The 16,849-nt window shown below is 45.0% G+C and overlaps 1 protein-coding gene across 3 annotated transcripts in view; it reads left to right on the forward strand.

Annotated features, from left to right (window-relative positions):
* The first annotated feature begins 708 nt into the window (after positions 1 to 708).
* The window catches only part of KCNU1 (potassium calcium-activated channel subfamily U member 1), a 143,515-nt gene continuing 127,374 nt past the window's right edge, over positions 709 to 16,849 (forward strand). For 2 of the 3 annotated variants that reach the window (XM_070068544.1, XM_070068545.1), the window contains exons 1-2: positions 711 to 931; positions 4,714 to 4,833. In XM_070068544.1, coding sequence (XP_069924645.1) covers positions 737 to 931; positions 4,714 to 4,833 — 315 coding nt within the window. In that variant the 5' untranslated portion in view covers positions 711 to 736. Of the gene's footprint in view, positions 932 to 4,713; positions 4,834 to 16,849 lie in introns of all 3 variants that reach the window. The other variant, XM_070068546.1, reaches the window with a different exon arrangement.

The raw sequence follows: 16,849 nt of genomic DNA on the forward strand, positions 1-16,849 counted from the left end.
CAGACCCCCAAGGGGGGCAGCACCACCGCTCCTGGGTCTCTGCACCTCCTGTCAGGTCACCTTCCTCCTCACCAGGGGCAGGGGCGAGCAAGCTCCCCACCAGGCTCTGCCGTGTCCCCAGGCACTGGGGAACAAGGAAAGGTGTGAGAAATGTCACATCATCAGAGAAAACATCAGAGAAAAATCAAACGTCTCTCATCCTGAACTGCACCTCTGCTGGACCAAACAGGTTAGCTGATGGGGCAGAGATAGAAGTAAGAGAGGGATGTGTCTCACAAAGAAAGATGGGGGACAAGGTTTTTTTCCCAGACTCAAAAGATAATCAACCAATGACTACATGAGTAAAATTGCCTTCTGCTGTATCTGCACTCTAGGCTTTGTCTTTCTCTTTTTTTATTTATCTGAGAGACAGGGTGTGTGTGTGAGAGGGAGAGACAGACAGACAGGAGACTTGCACCTGTTGACTCACTCCTAGCCAAGCAGGCGTGACTTGTCTCCAGGTCACACAGAAGTCAGGAACCAGAAGAGGTGGAGCCTGCATTGTCAAGGATGCTGGCTGTCTGGCTGAGCACTCATTTTGCAGCCTGACAGTGGGCAGATGATGTGACTGGCCAACCCCCGTTCCTGGGCACCACCCCGGCTTTAAAAGGACCCGGCACTGCCAAGAACTCGAGTTCCTGGACCGGTTGCCATGGGATGGTGACATCACAGAACAGGCTGACAATTCCGGCTCGCAATGTTTCTCATGAAGCAGCGAGATGCGAGTGGGGAGCCCTTGGGGAAGATATCCTGCACCTCTGAGATCCAAGCAGCCTTCATTCTCACCCCCTTCGTTACCTTCTTCACCGGCCTCATCATCTTATTCATCTTCAGGCTCATCTGGAGAGTCTTTAGAAAATGGCAAAACATCAAGGGGACAGGAATTATCTTGGTCAGTCTCCCTATTTCAGACCCTTCTGTGTGAGACCAGAGGCAGATTTGGCATGTGTTTGTGTTTGGCTGATGACTTAGGCTGCACTGTTTTTTTTTGGGGGGGGGGGGGTTGGTGGGGAACAGAGCCACCTGTGGCCTGGTACCTCAAAAGGGTGGCCCATAGGACCACCGGCCACCATGCCATCGTGTTCCGGTCCAGGGCTGGGCCTCCCCTCCCCGCACTGCTGGAGAAGCAATGTCTCATGATGATGATGCATGCAAACTGGAAACTGTGTTGGCTGTTCCAAAAAAGTCCATAAACATTATGTTTATGCCACTCCTTTGCATGTTAAAAAGAGGATCGCTACAAGGGAGGTAAAAGGGATACAAGACACTGATGTCAACCCCACTTGTGTAAATCAGTCATGCGTGAAGCTTTCGGGCTGCTGTATGTGTGCACTGTTGCGAACACAACAAACCAAGCCACCCAGAACTACAGCCAGGAACTCACCCATCTCCCTCACCCCTGCACGAGCCCAGGAACTCACCCATCTCCCTCACCCCTGCACGAGCCCAGGAACTCACCCATCTCCCACACCCCTGCACAAGCCCAGGAACTCACCCATCTCCCTCACCCCTGCACTAGCCCAGGAACTCACCCATCTCCCTCACCCCTGCACGAGCCCAGGAACTCACCCATCTCCCACACCCCTGCACGAGCCCAGGAACTCACCCATCTCCCACACCCCTGCACGAGCCCAGGAACTCACCCATCTCCCACACCCCTGCACGAGCCCAGGAACTCACCCATCTCCCACACCCCTGCACTAGCCCTCCAGCCCCCAAAGCAGACGCCTGAGAGAAAACTCTCGAAGGCTACAGTGACAGTTCTGTCCCCAGGGGTCACAGGCACCGTGACTTACTAGGCCCTGTGCAGTTGGCTTGCATTTCTGTTTCTCAAACTTTGATTTGTTGTCTGATTGAGCACAGTAATTTGCATAATGGAACATATTTTATTCACTCGCTGTAATTAACATTGAGAATTTGCTCAAATCATCCTTCTTAATGCCAAAAATTGAGATTAAAGTAAACAATGCATAGTAACTTGGTAGAATGCTAAGGTTATATGGAATTTAGGTTTCTGTATGGGAAAAGTATCCAGTGTTGAAGCTCATGGCTTTTGTTGCTAAATAAGTTCATTCTATCAATGGTTACTTCTACATTAAAGACTTGTAAAAAAAAATTAGAGGACAAATTCTGGGATCTGGATAATGGGTCTGGTGGATCTGCCTCCTGGTTTCTACCTTTTTAGAATTTTTTTTTAGTTTTTTTTTTAATTTAAAGTATACAAATTCCATACATTTCATTTATACAGATTTAGGAATGTAGTTTTTTTTTAATTAATTAATTTATTTGAAAGGCAAAAGCAGAGAGAGAGAGAGAGAGAGAGAGAGAGAGAGAGAGAAGCAGAGTTCTTCAACACCTGGAGCTATGTTGATCCAAAGCCAGGAGCCAGGAGCTTCTTCCAGGTCTCACATGTGGGTATAGGGGCCCAAGGACTTAAGCCATCTTCCACTGCTTTCCCGGGCTATAGCAGAGAGCTGGATCAGAAGTGGAGCAGCCGGGTCTTGAACCAGCGCCCATACAGAATGTCGACGCTGCAGACCGGGGTTTAACCCACTGTGCCACAGTGCCAGCCCCAGGAACCTAGTGTTTTAATGAACAATTAAATGTATAGAAGTTTCACTTCTCTTTATTCCTCTGTTGCAGGAAATGTCCCTTCTTACTCTGTTCATTTATATGATGGCAACAATGTGGGAGCACATTTGTCAATTCACATTCCCTCTGTTCTCCTTTTCTTATGAGTGTAATCATTTCTATGCTCCAGTCCAGATGCACTTTCAATTTCAAATATCAAACAAATGGTACAAAATGTTAAGTGGTACCTGAGCAACCAGAACTACACTGTTCTGCCCTTGAACCGGGAGCAGTTGATAAAAACCGAGTGGCTTTTCAATAATGTGTTACATTTAATTAAGTTGAGAGTGTTCTGTTTTTCTCCAAGTCACAACCCTAGGTACTGTGAAAAGTTCTTTTAAAAATTCTTTGGAGAGTTATGATTTCTCCCTAAGTATGCATTTTATGGAATTTGCTGCATCCAAAAGGGTGATTTTTATTATATCTTAGCGTCAATGTGTTTCTCTGCAGAAGGTACCTCCAATTCTATAATAAAATTTTAAATGTATGCCCCATATTAACGTCATATTGAATTATCATATTTTACTTTTTAAAGATTTATTTTATTTTTTTAAAAGACAGAGTTACACAGAGAGGTACAGACAGACAGAGAGAGGTCTTCTATCTGCTAGTTCACTCCCCAGATGGCCGCAATGGCCAGAGCTGAGCCAATCTGAAGCCAGGAGCCAGGAGCTTCTTCTGGGTCTCCCACATGGGTGCAGGGGCCCAAGGATCTGGGCCACCTTCCATTGCTTTTTCAGTAGCATTAGCAGGGAGCTGGAATGGAAGTGGAGCAGCCAGACTCGATCCAGTGCCCATATGGGATGTCAGCGCTGCAGTCCAGGGCTTTAACCTGCTGTCCACAGCTCCAGCTCCTAAAGATTGATTTATATGTTGATTTATTTTTTATGTATTTAAAAGGCAGCATGGGGGGAGGGGTCTTCCATCTGCTGATTCACTCCCCAAATATGCAATAGTCAGGGGTTGTCTGGCTGAAGCCAGGCATCTAGAACTCTATCTAAGACTCCCACGTGGGTGGAAGAAGCCCAAGTATTTGGGGCAGCCTCCACCTGCCTTCCTAAACATATTAGCAGGGAGCTGGACTCAAAGGGGAACAGAGAGGCCTTGCACTGGCATTGCACATGGGACACCAGCGTCCCAGCAGCAGCTTAACCTACTGCACCACCATGGCGGCTCCTGAACACTGTTTGCATCAGTCCTCAGACAATGCAGTTGAGGCATGGCATGTCTCAGAGGACAGGTCATAAGTCAAGATGTGAACTCTGCCATGAGCCTTTTAATGAAACTTCCCTTCCCTCCCTGTAGACTATCTTGAGTAAAACAGGAAGTGATTTTGAAACCCTGGCCCCGCATGAGATGACCTTCTCTGCTAGTCAGAGACTCGAGCGAGCTTGGCACGGCCATTTCTCATTAGTGTACTCCTTGGTGGCCACGCTGGTAGACTTGGAGACGGAAGTTCAATCCCCAGCCCTTTCTCATGGCCGGATCCCGCTCTCCACCTTGGTTTCCTTAACAATGTAAAAAATGACTGAATCATTCCCATTTCATCTACCGCACAGGATTATTGTAGATTTCAAATGTAGCAGTGTCAGGAAGAATTATAATTTCAGGAGAATCTGACTGCAGATAAGGAAGAGAAATTACTGAAGCTTTCCTTCTCCCTCCTTTCTTGGCAAAGCCGATACTCAAATAATCATCTACAATCAATGTGTGTGTAATCTTGAAGGAAAGTGTGGAAACACTCCCAGAGCAGGAAGAAGGGTGCTGCCTCCAGGGTTCACTCAGGTCAGGTTGAAGGGTCTGGGACTGAACAGGGCGAGCATTGCTAAACTCCGGATGCAAAAGCTGTGCCGAAAACAAGCAAAATGCAAGCCCACTACAACTCAGCCCATGAAACACTGAGTAGGCACCTCAGGCATCCCCGGGCTGGTGAGACAGTGGGATTTCGCCCTGATTCAGAGGTCCCATCAACAGAAATATAAGAGATCGTGTTCTGTGAGATGCGCAGCGCTCACTCTGCCAATTCCTTTCTCTTGCTTGCAGGAACTCTTCTCATTGGGCAGCATCGGCCATAACCCGTTAAGAAGGCTTTATTTTTATGGACTGTTCCGTGATCGCATAGAAATGCTGCTTTCGGCACAGACCTTTGTGGGGAAAGCGTTGGTAAGTCCATTCATTGTTTACTAACCAGCTCCAGCCAGGGGCGTGATCACCATCGGTGGGTGTAAAATCGTCCAACCCATAAATGCTGGTGTTCACTGGCAGTCTTCTTGAAGGTGCCACTATCTCACAGCCACGCCTCCTCTCGGCCACTACCACTGTCTATCCTCCATTCGCCATGGTTTTCCTCCATAGTAGATACAGTTGCTTGGCATTATTTGCTGTATTTATTGTCAGCCTCTAGGGGCTGGCGCTGTGGTGCAGCGGGCTTAGCCTGTAGCCTGTGACTGACACTAGCATCCCATATTGTCAGCCTCTCTGATGGGAGGAACCTTGATGAGAGTAAAAATTGCATAGCTTTTGTAAATGCATACTTTTTGTAAACACACTGATACTAAAAGTATATTGCAGGCCGGCGTTGTGGCTCAATAGGCTAATCCTCCACCTGCGGTGCCGGCACCCCGGGTTCTAGTCCCGGTCAGAGCACCGGATTCTGTCCTGGTTGCCCCTCTTCCAGTCCAGCTCTCTGCTGTGGCCCGGGAGGGCAGTGGAGGATGGCCCAGGTCCTTGGGCCCTGCACCCGTATGGGAGACCAGGAGGAAGCACCTGGCTCCTGGCTTTGGATCGGCGCAGCGCGCCGGCCTCAACACACCAGCCATAGCGGCCATTTGGGGGGTGAACCAACGGAAAAAGGAAGACCTTTCTGTCTGTCTCTCTCTCTCTCTCACTATCTAACTCTGCCTGTCAAAAAAAAAAGTATATTGTACACTAAAGTAGATGATAAAAGAGACATAAAAAACTGATGACGTGTGTGTGTGTGTATATATATATATATATATACACATTTGTGTTTGGTAAACTAATTCAGCCTGAAATGTACACCTGTTTTCCCTTCTTTTGATTCCAATAGACCTCTTTCCTTTATTACACAAACTGGCTTTTTAGTTACTTTTGCATCTCTGTGGTATTGATTACAAAGTGCTTCCTATTTCACTCCTGGTAACCTGGGCATGCAAAAGTTTAGTTCAGGCGTCACTTCCTCTGGGAATCTTAGCTGACCCTTGTGTGAGGCTGAGACCCCTCCTCTGGCTTCTACAATATCCACTGAGCGCCAGGATTCAAAAGAGTGAGTGCTCACGCCGGTGTCCCCCGTGCCCTGAGAGCTCCCGGGGAGAACACGCTGTGTCGCGGACACGTCTGCATCCTTTGTCTGGGAATGGCAGATGCCTTACAAAACGCTCAGCGCAGCAGGGTGGCCTGATCTGCAGGCTAAGTGGAACCTGTCATTTAGGGCATGCTGCCCTCTGATGGTGCAAGTACGTTCGTGCAAGCTTGGATTAGCCTTTTGTTCTGTTTGGCGTATTTTCAATTTTTTAAGGCGAACAAATTTTACATGGATTAAATAGATGTACAGATGAGGAGTCGCCTTCCTTCCCCATCCCTGCCTTTGATTTTTACAAGGATCTACTCTCAATCTATGTTATACTCACTAGATTAAGCCTACACTAAGTAAAGAATTCCACTCAGAGTAAGAGGAAACAAGCAAAAAAAAAAAAAAAAAGAAAGAAAAAACCAACACTGTGCCCTGTGCTTTTGAGAAGGCGCAGAACCCTGGCTCTTTTTTTTTTTTTTTTTTTTTTTTTTTTTTTTTTTTCAGGCAGAGTGGACAGAAGAGAGAGAGAGAGACAGAGAGAAAGGTCTTCCTTTGCCGTTGGTTCACCCTCCAATGGGTGCTGCAGCCGGTGCGCTGCTGCTGGCGCACTTCACTGATCCGAAGGCAGGAGCCAGGTGCCTCTCCTGGTCTCCCATGGGGTGCAGGGCCCAAGCACCTGGGCCATCCTCCACTGCCCTCCCAGGCCACAGCAGAGAGCTGGACTGGAAGAGCGGCAACTGGGACAAAATCTGGCATCCCGACCGGGACTAGAACCCGGGGTGCCGGCGCCGCTAGGTGGAGGATTAGCCTAGTGAGCCGTGGCACCGGCAGAACCCCGGCTCTTATACAGTTATTGTTTAATTCTGATACGAGCAATTGGTAAAGTTTGCCTGAGTGTCTGCAAGTAAAGCTGCTCTCATACGTGCTACAGGAAAGTTGACTCTGAGAAGGGGCCCCCCGTCTCTCTGTCCTATTAAAGAATTCAGCTAGAAAATTGCAGGCCCAAACCTCCTTCCCCAAAGCTGAAACCCTGTGGGGCGGGGGTTGTATAGTTTCAGTTCCTTATCTTTACAGCTGCACCTGTGTGAGGATAAGGGGCCGAAGCTGTGTAACCCTTGCAGGAGATGTCCTTTGAACTCCCCGCATGTGCTTTGAGTTTCCCTCCGTGTGAGATGATTTGCTAAATGGTACCATAATGTGTGGAATGTCTCTGAAAACCCTATAAAAACCCTGACCCTTGACTTCTCGGGACTGCTCTGTTCCTGCGTGTTCAGAGAGCCCCAGCATGCTGGTCTGAATAAAGCCCTGGGTCCCTTTTCCTGAGATAGCCCCATGGATGTGACCTGTTGCACAAAGACCCAGTGGCTCTGACTACACCAGGAGTTTCTCGGTTAGGATCGCTACGAATGCTCAAATGCTTGACCCTAAGAGCCATGCTGGGCGGGTCCTAAGGGTCACTGGAGTGAGACTTGTGGCACTACACTATGGGCATTGCACATCGGGACCCGGTGGGGAAGGAGTGATCACTGATTCCTTACCAACAAAACCTTCTTCTTCAATGAACAAAAATGTGTCCCTGCCACCTGTGAGAGCTGGTAACCATCTGGTCGGAATAGCAGGAGGGTGGAGGAAATGCGAGATTAGAAAAAAAGACTGGCATTGAGAGGCGTGGCTGAGACGGGCAGGGATGTCAATCAAGTGTTTATGAAAGACGGCAGAGAAGGAGGTGGCTTACCGATTTCGTCTTTTCCTCCATCTTCCCTCCTTCCTTTGTCATTTCCCTGCTTCTCTCAGCCAACCGTTGTCGTCAGCCTCACGTCGGGCGGAAGTCAGACACATGAAAAGTACTGGAGGTTCTTGGGCTGGTGGAACTTAATTCCTAGCAGGGCTGGTGGTGGCACACACACGCGTGCACCTGCACACACATAAGTAAGCTAAATTCGGGCGATGGGTCTGCTAGTTTTGGTGGTTTGGGATGTCGAGCCCATTCGACTGGACGATTGTAGACGAACGCTCTGAAACTGCCGAGGATCTGGCACAGGGAGTTATTGAAGGGGGAGAGGACAGGGCCCAAGGCAGAGAGAACAGACTAGAGGAGAAGAGAACTCGGGTTCCTGACGGGTTCCTCCTGGGCTGCAGACCAGGGGCCGGTGGGGAGAGGACGTCTTGGAAGGGACTGGAGAAGTGCACCTGTCCTGGGTTTCACGGAGGGAGCCAGAGGACTCACATGGACTCGCGTGGGATCCTCTATTGTAATGCAGCCTCTGAGACTCTCCCCGCGTGCCTGGCAGGGCCAGACTCTGTGTTAACATTCAGGAGGCTCGAAAGGCTGAAAATAAAGCGATCCTCAAGGACATATCAAGCAAATGACAATCCAATTTAAATATATAAGTTTGAACTCAGGGCAAAAAAAAAAAAAAATATTAAGCGAAGCCAAGTAACTTGGATGAGTTTCACGTGGCTTCTGTCACCAAGTGCAGCAACGGGCGCAGACCAAACAACAGGCTGGGATCCACCTGGAGGAGAGAGTAGGGTGGGTCCCTTCTGAGGCTCTGGCGCAGAACCCTCTCCATGCCCTCTCCTGGCTTGGTGGGTTTGCTGGGAATCTTTACCACGCCTTGGCTTGTAATGCAGCCCTCTGATGTCTGCCTTGGTGTCCACACGGTGCTGTCCCTGTGTGTACCTCGTCCCCTGTGAGAGGTCACCTCCAGTCCTACTATGAGTAAACCCACACTCGTGACCCCATCTGAGCTCAGATCCCTCTGCAAAGACCTGGTTCCCAAGCAAAGTCATATTGTGAGGGGTTGCGGGTTAGGACGTCAGCATGTCTTTTTTTTGGAAGGGAACAGCAATTATTACCTTTGTAATAATAAAGGTAGCAGACTGCCATAAAGACATGACATTGTGAAAAACCACCATACCAAAAATACAGCCCTAAGGCAATTGAAAGATGATAAAGGATAAATTTGAAAAACCATGTTGGGAGTAGCAGATTTTAGTTCACATGTCTGGTATTGGGATATACTAAATAGAATATTAGTAATTATTATAAGTATAAAGAAGACCCCAGTAACTTATTTAATAACAGAGAGTGAATTAAAAGAATCATATTACATATGTTTAAAACAGAAATCAACCTTAGAACGTGTCTGCTATTTATAAAAATTTGGCAAATATTATTAGGCCGCAGTAAATAATCACAATTATAACACATACCTGAAAACTGTGTAGTAAATAATAAATAAACTTAGAGGGAAAAGAACAAAAATATGGATATAACAGCTTAAAAATGTTTAAATTTCTCTCTCACACATGACTCATGGTCAGAGAGATCAAGATAAATTGCAGAATATTTATAATAAAAATAATGAAAATATCACATATCCCTTGCACCCCTAATATAAGAGGGAGGCTATTCTGACTTAAATGCAAAGCATTAAAAAGTTATTTTCTAAAGCAAAAATTAATAAGTAAATAAATTATATATTAACCTCAAGAAGCTAGACAAAAAGAACAGATTAAATATAAGTAGAATAAATTAAAGGCTAAATGAGAAAGCAATGAATTACAAAATGGCTGATTATTTGACACAGACAATGAAAGAACTCAGTAGATAGTCTAAAAAAAGGGGAAAAACACAAATACATGAAAGAAGGCATTAAAAATGAGAAAGTAACTATAGATTAAAAGGAAATTGAGAAATACATATGCAAGTCTAGGGACAATATAAATTGCCAAAACTATCCAGAAAAGAAACTTAAGCAGACCAGATGTACAGAAAACTTAAAGCTATCAAAGACCTATTATTGGGGCTGGCACTGTGGTGCAGTGGGTTAAGGTCCAGACCTACAGCGCTAGCATCCAATTTGGGTGCCGGTTCAAGTCCCAGCTGCTGCACTTCCAATCCAGCTCCCTGCTAATGTGCCTGGGAAAGAAGTAGAAGGTGGCCCAAGTCCTTTTGCCCCTGCACCCATGTGGGAGACCTGAAAGAAGCTCCTGGCTCCTGGCTTCAGATCGGCGCAGCTCTGGCCATTGCAGCCAATTGGGAAGTGAACCAGCAGATGGAAGATCTCTCTCTCTCTCTCTCTCTCTCTTTCTCCTTCTCCCTGTCTTTCAAATAAATAAATCTTTAAAAAAAAAAAAAAAAAAAAAGAAGACCTATTGGGGCCGGCGTTGTGGTGCAGCAGGTTAAAGCCCTGGTCTGAAGCACTGGCATCCCATATGGGCACCAGTTCTAGTCCCAGCTGTTCCTCTTCTGATCCAGCTCTCTGCTATGGCCTGGGAAAGCAGTAGAAGATGGCCCAGGTCCTTGGGTCCCTGCACCAGCGTGGGAGTCCTGGAAGAAGCTCCTGGCTCTTGGCTTTGGATCGGCGCAGCTCCAGCCATTGTGACCATCTGGGGAGTGAACCATCGGATGGAAGATCTCTCTCTCTCTCTCTTTCTCTCTCTCTCTCTGTAACTCTGTCTTTCAAATAAATAAAAATAAATCCTAATAAAAAAAGAAGAAGAAAACCTATTATCATCCTCCCATCTACCCTTCTTCCCCCACCTTGTGGGAGATTTGTGTTATTTCAAGATGCAGTCTTCATAACCTTCAAGAAGTAGATATCTCTAAGTAAACACTTCCAAGGATAGAAAAATGAAGGAAACAAAGCCTTCAGTGCTTCTTTTTAATGAATGTACTGTGTCTATATTAAAACCTCCAAAGATAACAAAGTAAGAGAGAGAGAATCTGCAGACTGGTCCTTAACTCTTTGAGGATACATGGTCAACCATTTAGCCTAAGAAGAAAGAGAAAGATGAGGAAGAGGGAGGGAGGGGGGTGGGAAGCAACAAAAAGAATAAATAGGGAGAGAATGGAAGAAAAATAAGGAAGAGGAGAAGCCCCACAGTTGGGGGTGGGGGATCCCCTTCAAAGTAGGGTGGCTTCTAGAAACCTCAGAGTGAACAGGACAAGGTCTGTATCAGCACAGTAGTGTCTGTGGGCTGGTGCTTTGTTGTCTCGCAACGAATGTTTGCATGCCAACCACCGGAGGGGGACATTTTATTTTGAACTCACTTCCAAATATGGTGCTGTCCCTGTTGTCTTTGGGGACCTCGCTGGATATTGTTAACTATGTAGCTGACCATGTTACTCTGCTGCTTCATGGCTGAAAAAATCCAGCAACAGGTGAGGGCTTCTCTTTAGCACATAAATCTCCTTTTTAGGCATTGTGTGAGGTCCAAATTCTATCTTTCTGTCTTCTCTGGCTTCGGTTTTTCCAGATAATCTAGCACCGTTTGTCTATGGATTGTGCCTTAAATGATTTCTGTAAATACATAACGCTTGGTGTATGCTGAATTCTCTGGGCAGATAAACAATGTCTCAGCTACAACAACAGTTGCTCATCTTCATAGACAGAGCAGCTGAACGAACAAAGGAACCATCAGAACACATCTAGAAATGAGAAAAAATATTTCAGAAACAACACTAGGAGAATTGACCAAATAAAAACTCATTTTTGTGGTTTTTGCTCATTTTCCTTAAGTAATGCAACTTCTAAGGAAAAGAGAATAACATAAAATGTAGTGGCAAAGAGCAGTCTCTTTATATATTACATCTGTCATGCATGTCAAAATCAACTTCTCCTCAATCTTGAGATGAATTGTATCTTCATGTATGTTTTCTTTCCATTTCTTCCAGTCTTCCAAATTCTTGTTTTCTGAATCCTTCACCCAGTGTCAGTAATTTATTCCAGCATATACGAGAGTAATCCAAAAGATGCATGAGAAATGGAATTAAAAGATATGCTCATTTCAATGCAAAGACATTGCCATTCATGCATGTGAAGGGTCATGGAAAATGTGTGTAATGAAAAAGGTGCTTATGGTCTTCAAAATTTTTGTACCAGCATAAACTTATTTTTTAAGATTTATTTATTTGAAAAGCAGAGTATCAGAGAGAGAGAGAGAGAAAGAGAGAGAGAGAGAGAGAGATCTTCCATCTGCTGATCCATTCCACCAAATGTCTGCAACTGCCAGACTCAGGACCCCAAAGCTCCATTCAGGTCTCCCACCTGGGTGACAAGGGTCAAGTACCTGGGCCATCTTCTGCTGCCTTCCCAGGGCATTAGCAGGGAGATGGATTGGGATGCCAGAGTCACATGGCTTAGCCCTCTACACCACAATGCCAGCCTCTAACTTATCTTTTAATCCCTGTTTCAATTAACTTTTGCAGTCAGTCTTCTCGTATATGAGAAGGCACTTTACTTCAGCTATCCTTTTCATGCTAATAAAGACTAGACTATAGGAACTACTGCACTGTGTTCACACTGACTTTTCCAGATGATTGTGTTGTTGATCTTTTATGCATTGATCATTTCTGGATAATTGCACTGTCTTTTAGGCACATGGAATAATATTCAACTACAAGCTCCAAAGGGTGCATGATGAAAATTAAATTTCGCCCTTACCCCATCGCCAAAGGCAAACAGAATTTCTTTGTTTAAGATTGTAAGTTCTCTGCAACATTGCCAGATTTCTTTTCCTTAGGTACTTAAGCCTCTTAAAACAGCTCTTCTTCTCCCACAGATGGATCTACAAAACACAGATTTTTGAAATAATATTGTTCATTACCCCTCGTGGCCATTCTTTGTGGGAAGTAAGAAAGTGATGGGCTACTGCAGCCAGTGGGGGTAACTTTGGATCTGAATCCAGGTTAGACCACTTATCCTGGGTGTGTACATGGGGACAGACCCCAGAGGGAGGGGAGTGGGATAGAAGTCGAAAGACTTCTGAGGGTTCTGCAGGTGCCAGTAAGTCTCCAACATTCGTAGGTGTTGTTTCCTGAACGTGATCTGCCTGGAGATTCCTCTCACCAGTTCATCTGTTTTACACATGGGAGGCATTAGCATCACCCCCTTTCAATAAATGAGAAAACTGAGACACACAGAGGGTAGAATACAGAAATTATAAAATGATGGTGAAAATACAGTATACATTTCAGTGGATAAATAATATACAAGAGAGTTAGCATACTAAAATAATTACATGACTGAAGTATAAAATATATCTATGCTTAGCATACTTATTATATATAGGTATCACTATTAAAAACTATAAATAGGACATCTCAGTGCTTACATCCTATAAATATAAACAGGCTAGTATTTATGTTGAATGCTGTGCCATTCTAACAATAAGAGATATCCATAAAATATACATTTATTGGGGCTGCACTGTGGTGTAGCAGGTGGGGCCGCTGCCTGCAGTGCAGGCATCCCATATGGGTGCCGGTTCAAGTCCCAGCTGCTCCACTTCTGATCCAACTCTCTGCTGAGAAAAGCAGTGGAAAGATGGCCCAAGTCCTTGGGCCCCTGCACCCACTTGGGAGACCTGGAGGAAGCTCCTGGCTCCTGGCTTCAGACTGGCACAGCTGCAGCCATTGCAGCCAATTGGGAAGTGAACCAGCAGATGGAAGACCTCTCTCTCTCTCTCTCTCTCTCTCTGCTTCTCCTTCTCTCTCTGTGTAACTCTGACTTCCATTAAATAAATAAATCTTTATAAAATATGTATGTATATTTATTGAAAGCCTTAATCTCATTTGATGAATTACCCATATAATTTTACATATGGCTGAAAATTATCTATTTATAAAAATGTGTTTATGTTGCTTTAATCAATTGCTGCTTAGTAACTATTGTAATGGTTATTCAATCTGGGAGAAATCTGTAAAATAATATTTAAAGACAAATATCAGGAAGTTTAGACTTCCTTTTAGTTTCTTGCACCTGTATTGAGATCTCAAGCCTGTTCCCACGTTTCTCCATTTGACTCTCATTTGTCACAGGTGTGTTCAGCAGTAATTACTAAATCCCCGTGACACTGTATGATGATCACAAAGACAAGTTTTTCTGATTGTCCTAGTGTAATTGTGAATGCATTCTCTTTCATTCTTTGAAGTTTATGTGCTTGGACAATAAATAGCACAAGGGTACTTCAAAAAGTTTGTGGAAAATTAGAATCAAAACAAGTTTATTTTGCTGCAAAAACTTTTAAAATCATGCATAATTTTTTTTTCATAATACACATTTTCCATGAACACTTTTGAGGACTCTTCCCGTAGCACTTGTTCTTTGTTTTTCAAAGCCACATGACATTTTCCCAGGGAAAGGAGCCACGGAGAAAACACAGCTTTGGAGTTCTCCTGGACTGACCCCACAACTAAGCCCCACTTTGGTTATTAAGACTTGCTTCTCTCTCAAGTCACATCCTTTTTCCAGACCCTGATCTCCCTTTTCATTTTGCTTAGCCTTTGTATATAATGCATTAGTCTCACAAGAACACTATATCTGCATACCAACTCTAAATAGTCATACGCACATATATGCCTAAATGGGTATGTGCAAAATTTATATATACATATACATATTCACGTATACTTATATGTATGTATAATGCATCATTTTTAGCCTTAATTTCAGTATCCTGGTTTTCTCCACTTGTCACATTTAATTTCTTCTTTTCCTGCTCTCCAGTTTTAATGAATGATAGTGCTGTATCACATGCCATACCACCAACGGTTCAGCTTGAGATTTTTCTAACAAATCTTCAGTGATATTAAAACCACTTCCTTTCTTATCAAACGGAGGTGCACCCTGAGCTAGGGAGGAAGGCTGAATGGGCCCTTCCAGGGTTTTTGGAAGAGAGTCCCAAAGGACACGTTTGCTTTTTGCAAGAGTCAGAGAGTGAAGGGCAAGCTCTACCCCCAAGGGAGAAGGGATGCATGAGCAACACACTCAGTCTTTGTAAAAGCTTGCCCTTGAAAAGAACATCCTTGGGGCCGGCGCTGTGGCTCACTTGGTCAATCCTCCGCCTGCGGCACCGGCATCCCTTATGGGCACTGAGTTCTAGTCCCGGTTGCTCCTCTTCCAGTCCAGCTCTCTGCTGTGGCCCGGGAGGGTAGTGGAGGATAGGCCGAGTGTTTGGTCCCTGCACCTGCACGGGAGACCAGGAGGAAGCACCTGGCTCCGGGCTTTGGATCGGTGCAGCGCCGGTCGTAGCGGCCATTTGGGGGGTGAACCAACAGAAGGAAAACCCTTTCTCTCTGTCTCTCTCTCTCACTGTCTAACTCTAGCTGTCAAATAAAAAAAAAAAATCCTTAAAGCACAGGTGTTGTTTTTTTTTTTTTTGTCTGTTCTACTTAATATGACTGGTTTAATTCTGTAATTATCACACAGTTATTCTTAAGTGTTGAAAATTAACTGAAATGTGATCCCTGTTAAACACAAGAGTGGGAATAAGAGAGGGAAGAGATGTATAATTTGGGACATGCTCAAGCTGACTTGCCCCAAATGGTAGAGTTAGAAACATACCAGGGGATTCCAATTCAATCCTATCAAGGTGGCATGTACCAATGTCATCTCACTATTCCAAGTGATCAATTTCAGTTCACAATTGATCATAATGAAAGGACTAAGAGTCAAAGGGAGCACATAAACAAGTCTAGTACCTGCTAACACTAACCGATGGAATAAATAAAGGGGAGAGTGATCCAACATGGGAAGTGAGATACTCAGCAGACTCATAGAATGGCAGATGTCCTAAATAGCACTCTGGCCTCAGAATCAGCCCTAAAGGCATTCGGATCTGGCTGAAAAGCCCATGAGAGTATTTCAGGCATGGAAAGCCAAGACACTCTGGCAAAAGATCTCTGTGAGTGAGATCCCAGTGGAAAGAACAGGTCTTCAAAGAAGGAGGTACCTTTCTCTGAAGGGAGGAGGGAACTTTCACTTTGACTATGACCTTGTCTGAACAAGATAAGAATCGGAGAACTCAGAGAGCTTCCATAGCTTTGGAAACTCATGACTGGAACATAGGGAGATTACTGATGCCATAGACAGGAGTGTCAATTGGTAAAGTCAACAACAGGAGTCACTGTGCACTTACTCCTCATGTGGGATCTCTGTCCTTAATGTGCTGTGCATTGAGATTTAATGCTATAACGAGTACTCAAACAATATATTTCACTTTGTGTTTCTATGGGGGTGCAAACTGTTGAAATCTTTACTTAATGCATACTAAACTGATCCTCTGTAAAAAAAAAAAAAAAAAAAAAAGAAAGAAATTATCAACTCCCAACTTGACTCTCACTGGGATTAAACATGACAATAGGTCTGATCTGATTCATCATCATTTAAAAAAAATCATCTATTATTTTTCACTTTATGTTTCTGGGTGGGAGCAAACTGTTGAAATCCTTACTTAAGGTATACTAAGCTGATCTTCTGTATATTAAGATAATCGAAAATGAATCTTGATGTGAATGGAAGGGGAGAGGGAGTGGGAAAGGGGAGGGTTGTGGGTGGGAGGGACGGTATGGGGGGGAAGCCATTGTAATCCATAAATCGTACTTTGGAAATTTATATTCATTAAATAAAAGTTAAAAAAAAACTAAAAAAAAAATCCTTAAAGCACAGGTGTTGTCAGCACGGCAGTGTCTCACGTTGATTCTTACGACTTTAGATCCCTCCACACTCCCTGTCCCACAAGCACTGGGCCTGGGCCATCTCCTGCACTCCGTACTTTCTCCTGCTCCAGGGTCCCGGCTGCCAAAAGTCTCCAGCAGCTCGAGTCCCCACAGCCACATCCACGTGGACACTTTGTCCAGGCATCCGTGCTTGTACACTTCAGGGCAGAAAGGGCACAGGCACTGTGGAAATGGCCATCCTTGAGAACAGATGCCTGAGCCCCCCGGACTCGTCCGCACGTGCAGGTCATCAGCGTGGCGTAGAGTTGTGTCCCACGACTGCCGGTTTCTTCTCGAATGGCCTCCTGTCCATGGCCTTCTGGCCTGGGACATGGGAGATGCCCCCTTCCTTCATCAGG

Source organism: Oryctolagus cuniculus, chromosome 2, assembly GCF_964237555.1.
Source record: "Oryctolagus cuniculus chromosome 2, mOryCun1.1, whole genome shotgun sequence".
Classification (NCBI taxonomy): Eukaryota; Metazoa; Chordata; class Mammalia; order Lagomorpha; family Leporidae; genus Oryctolagus; species Oryctolagus cuniculus.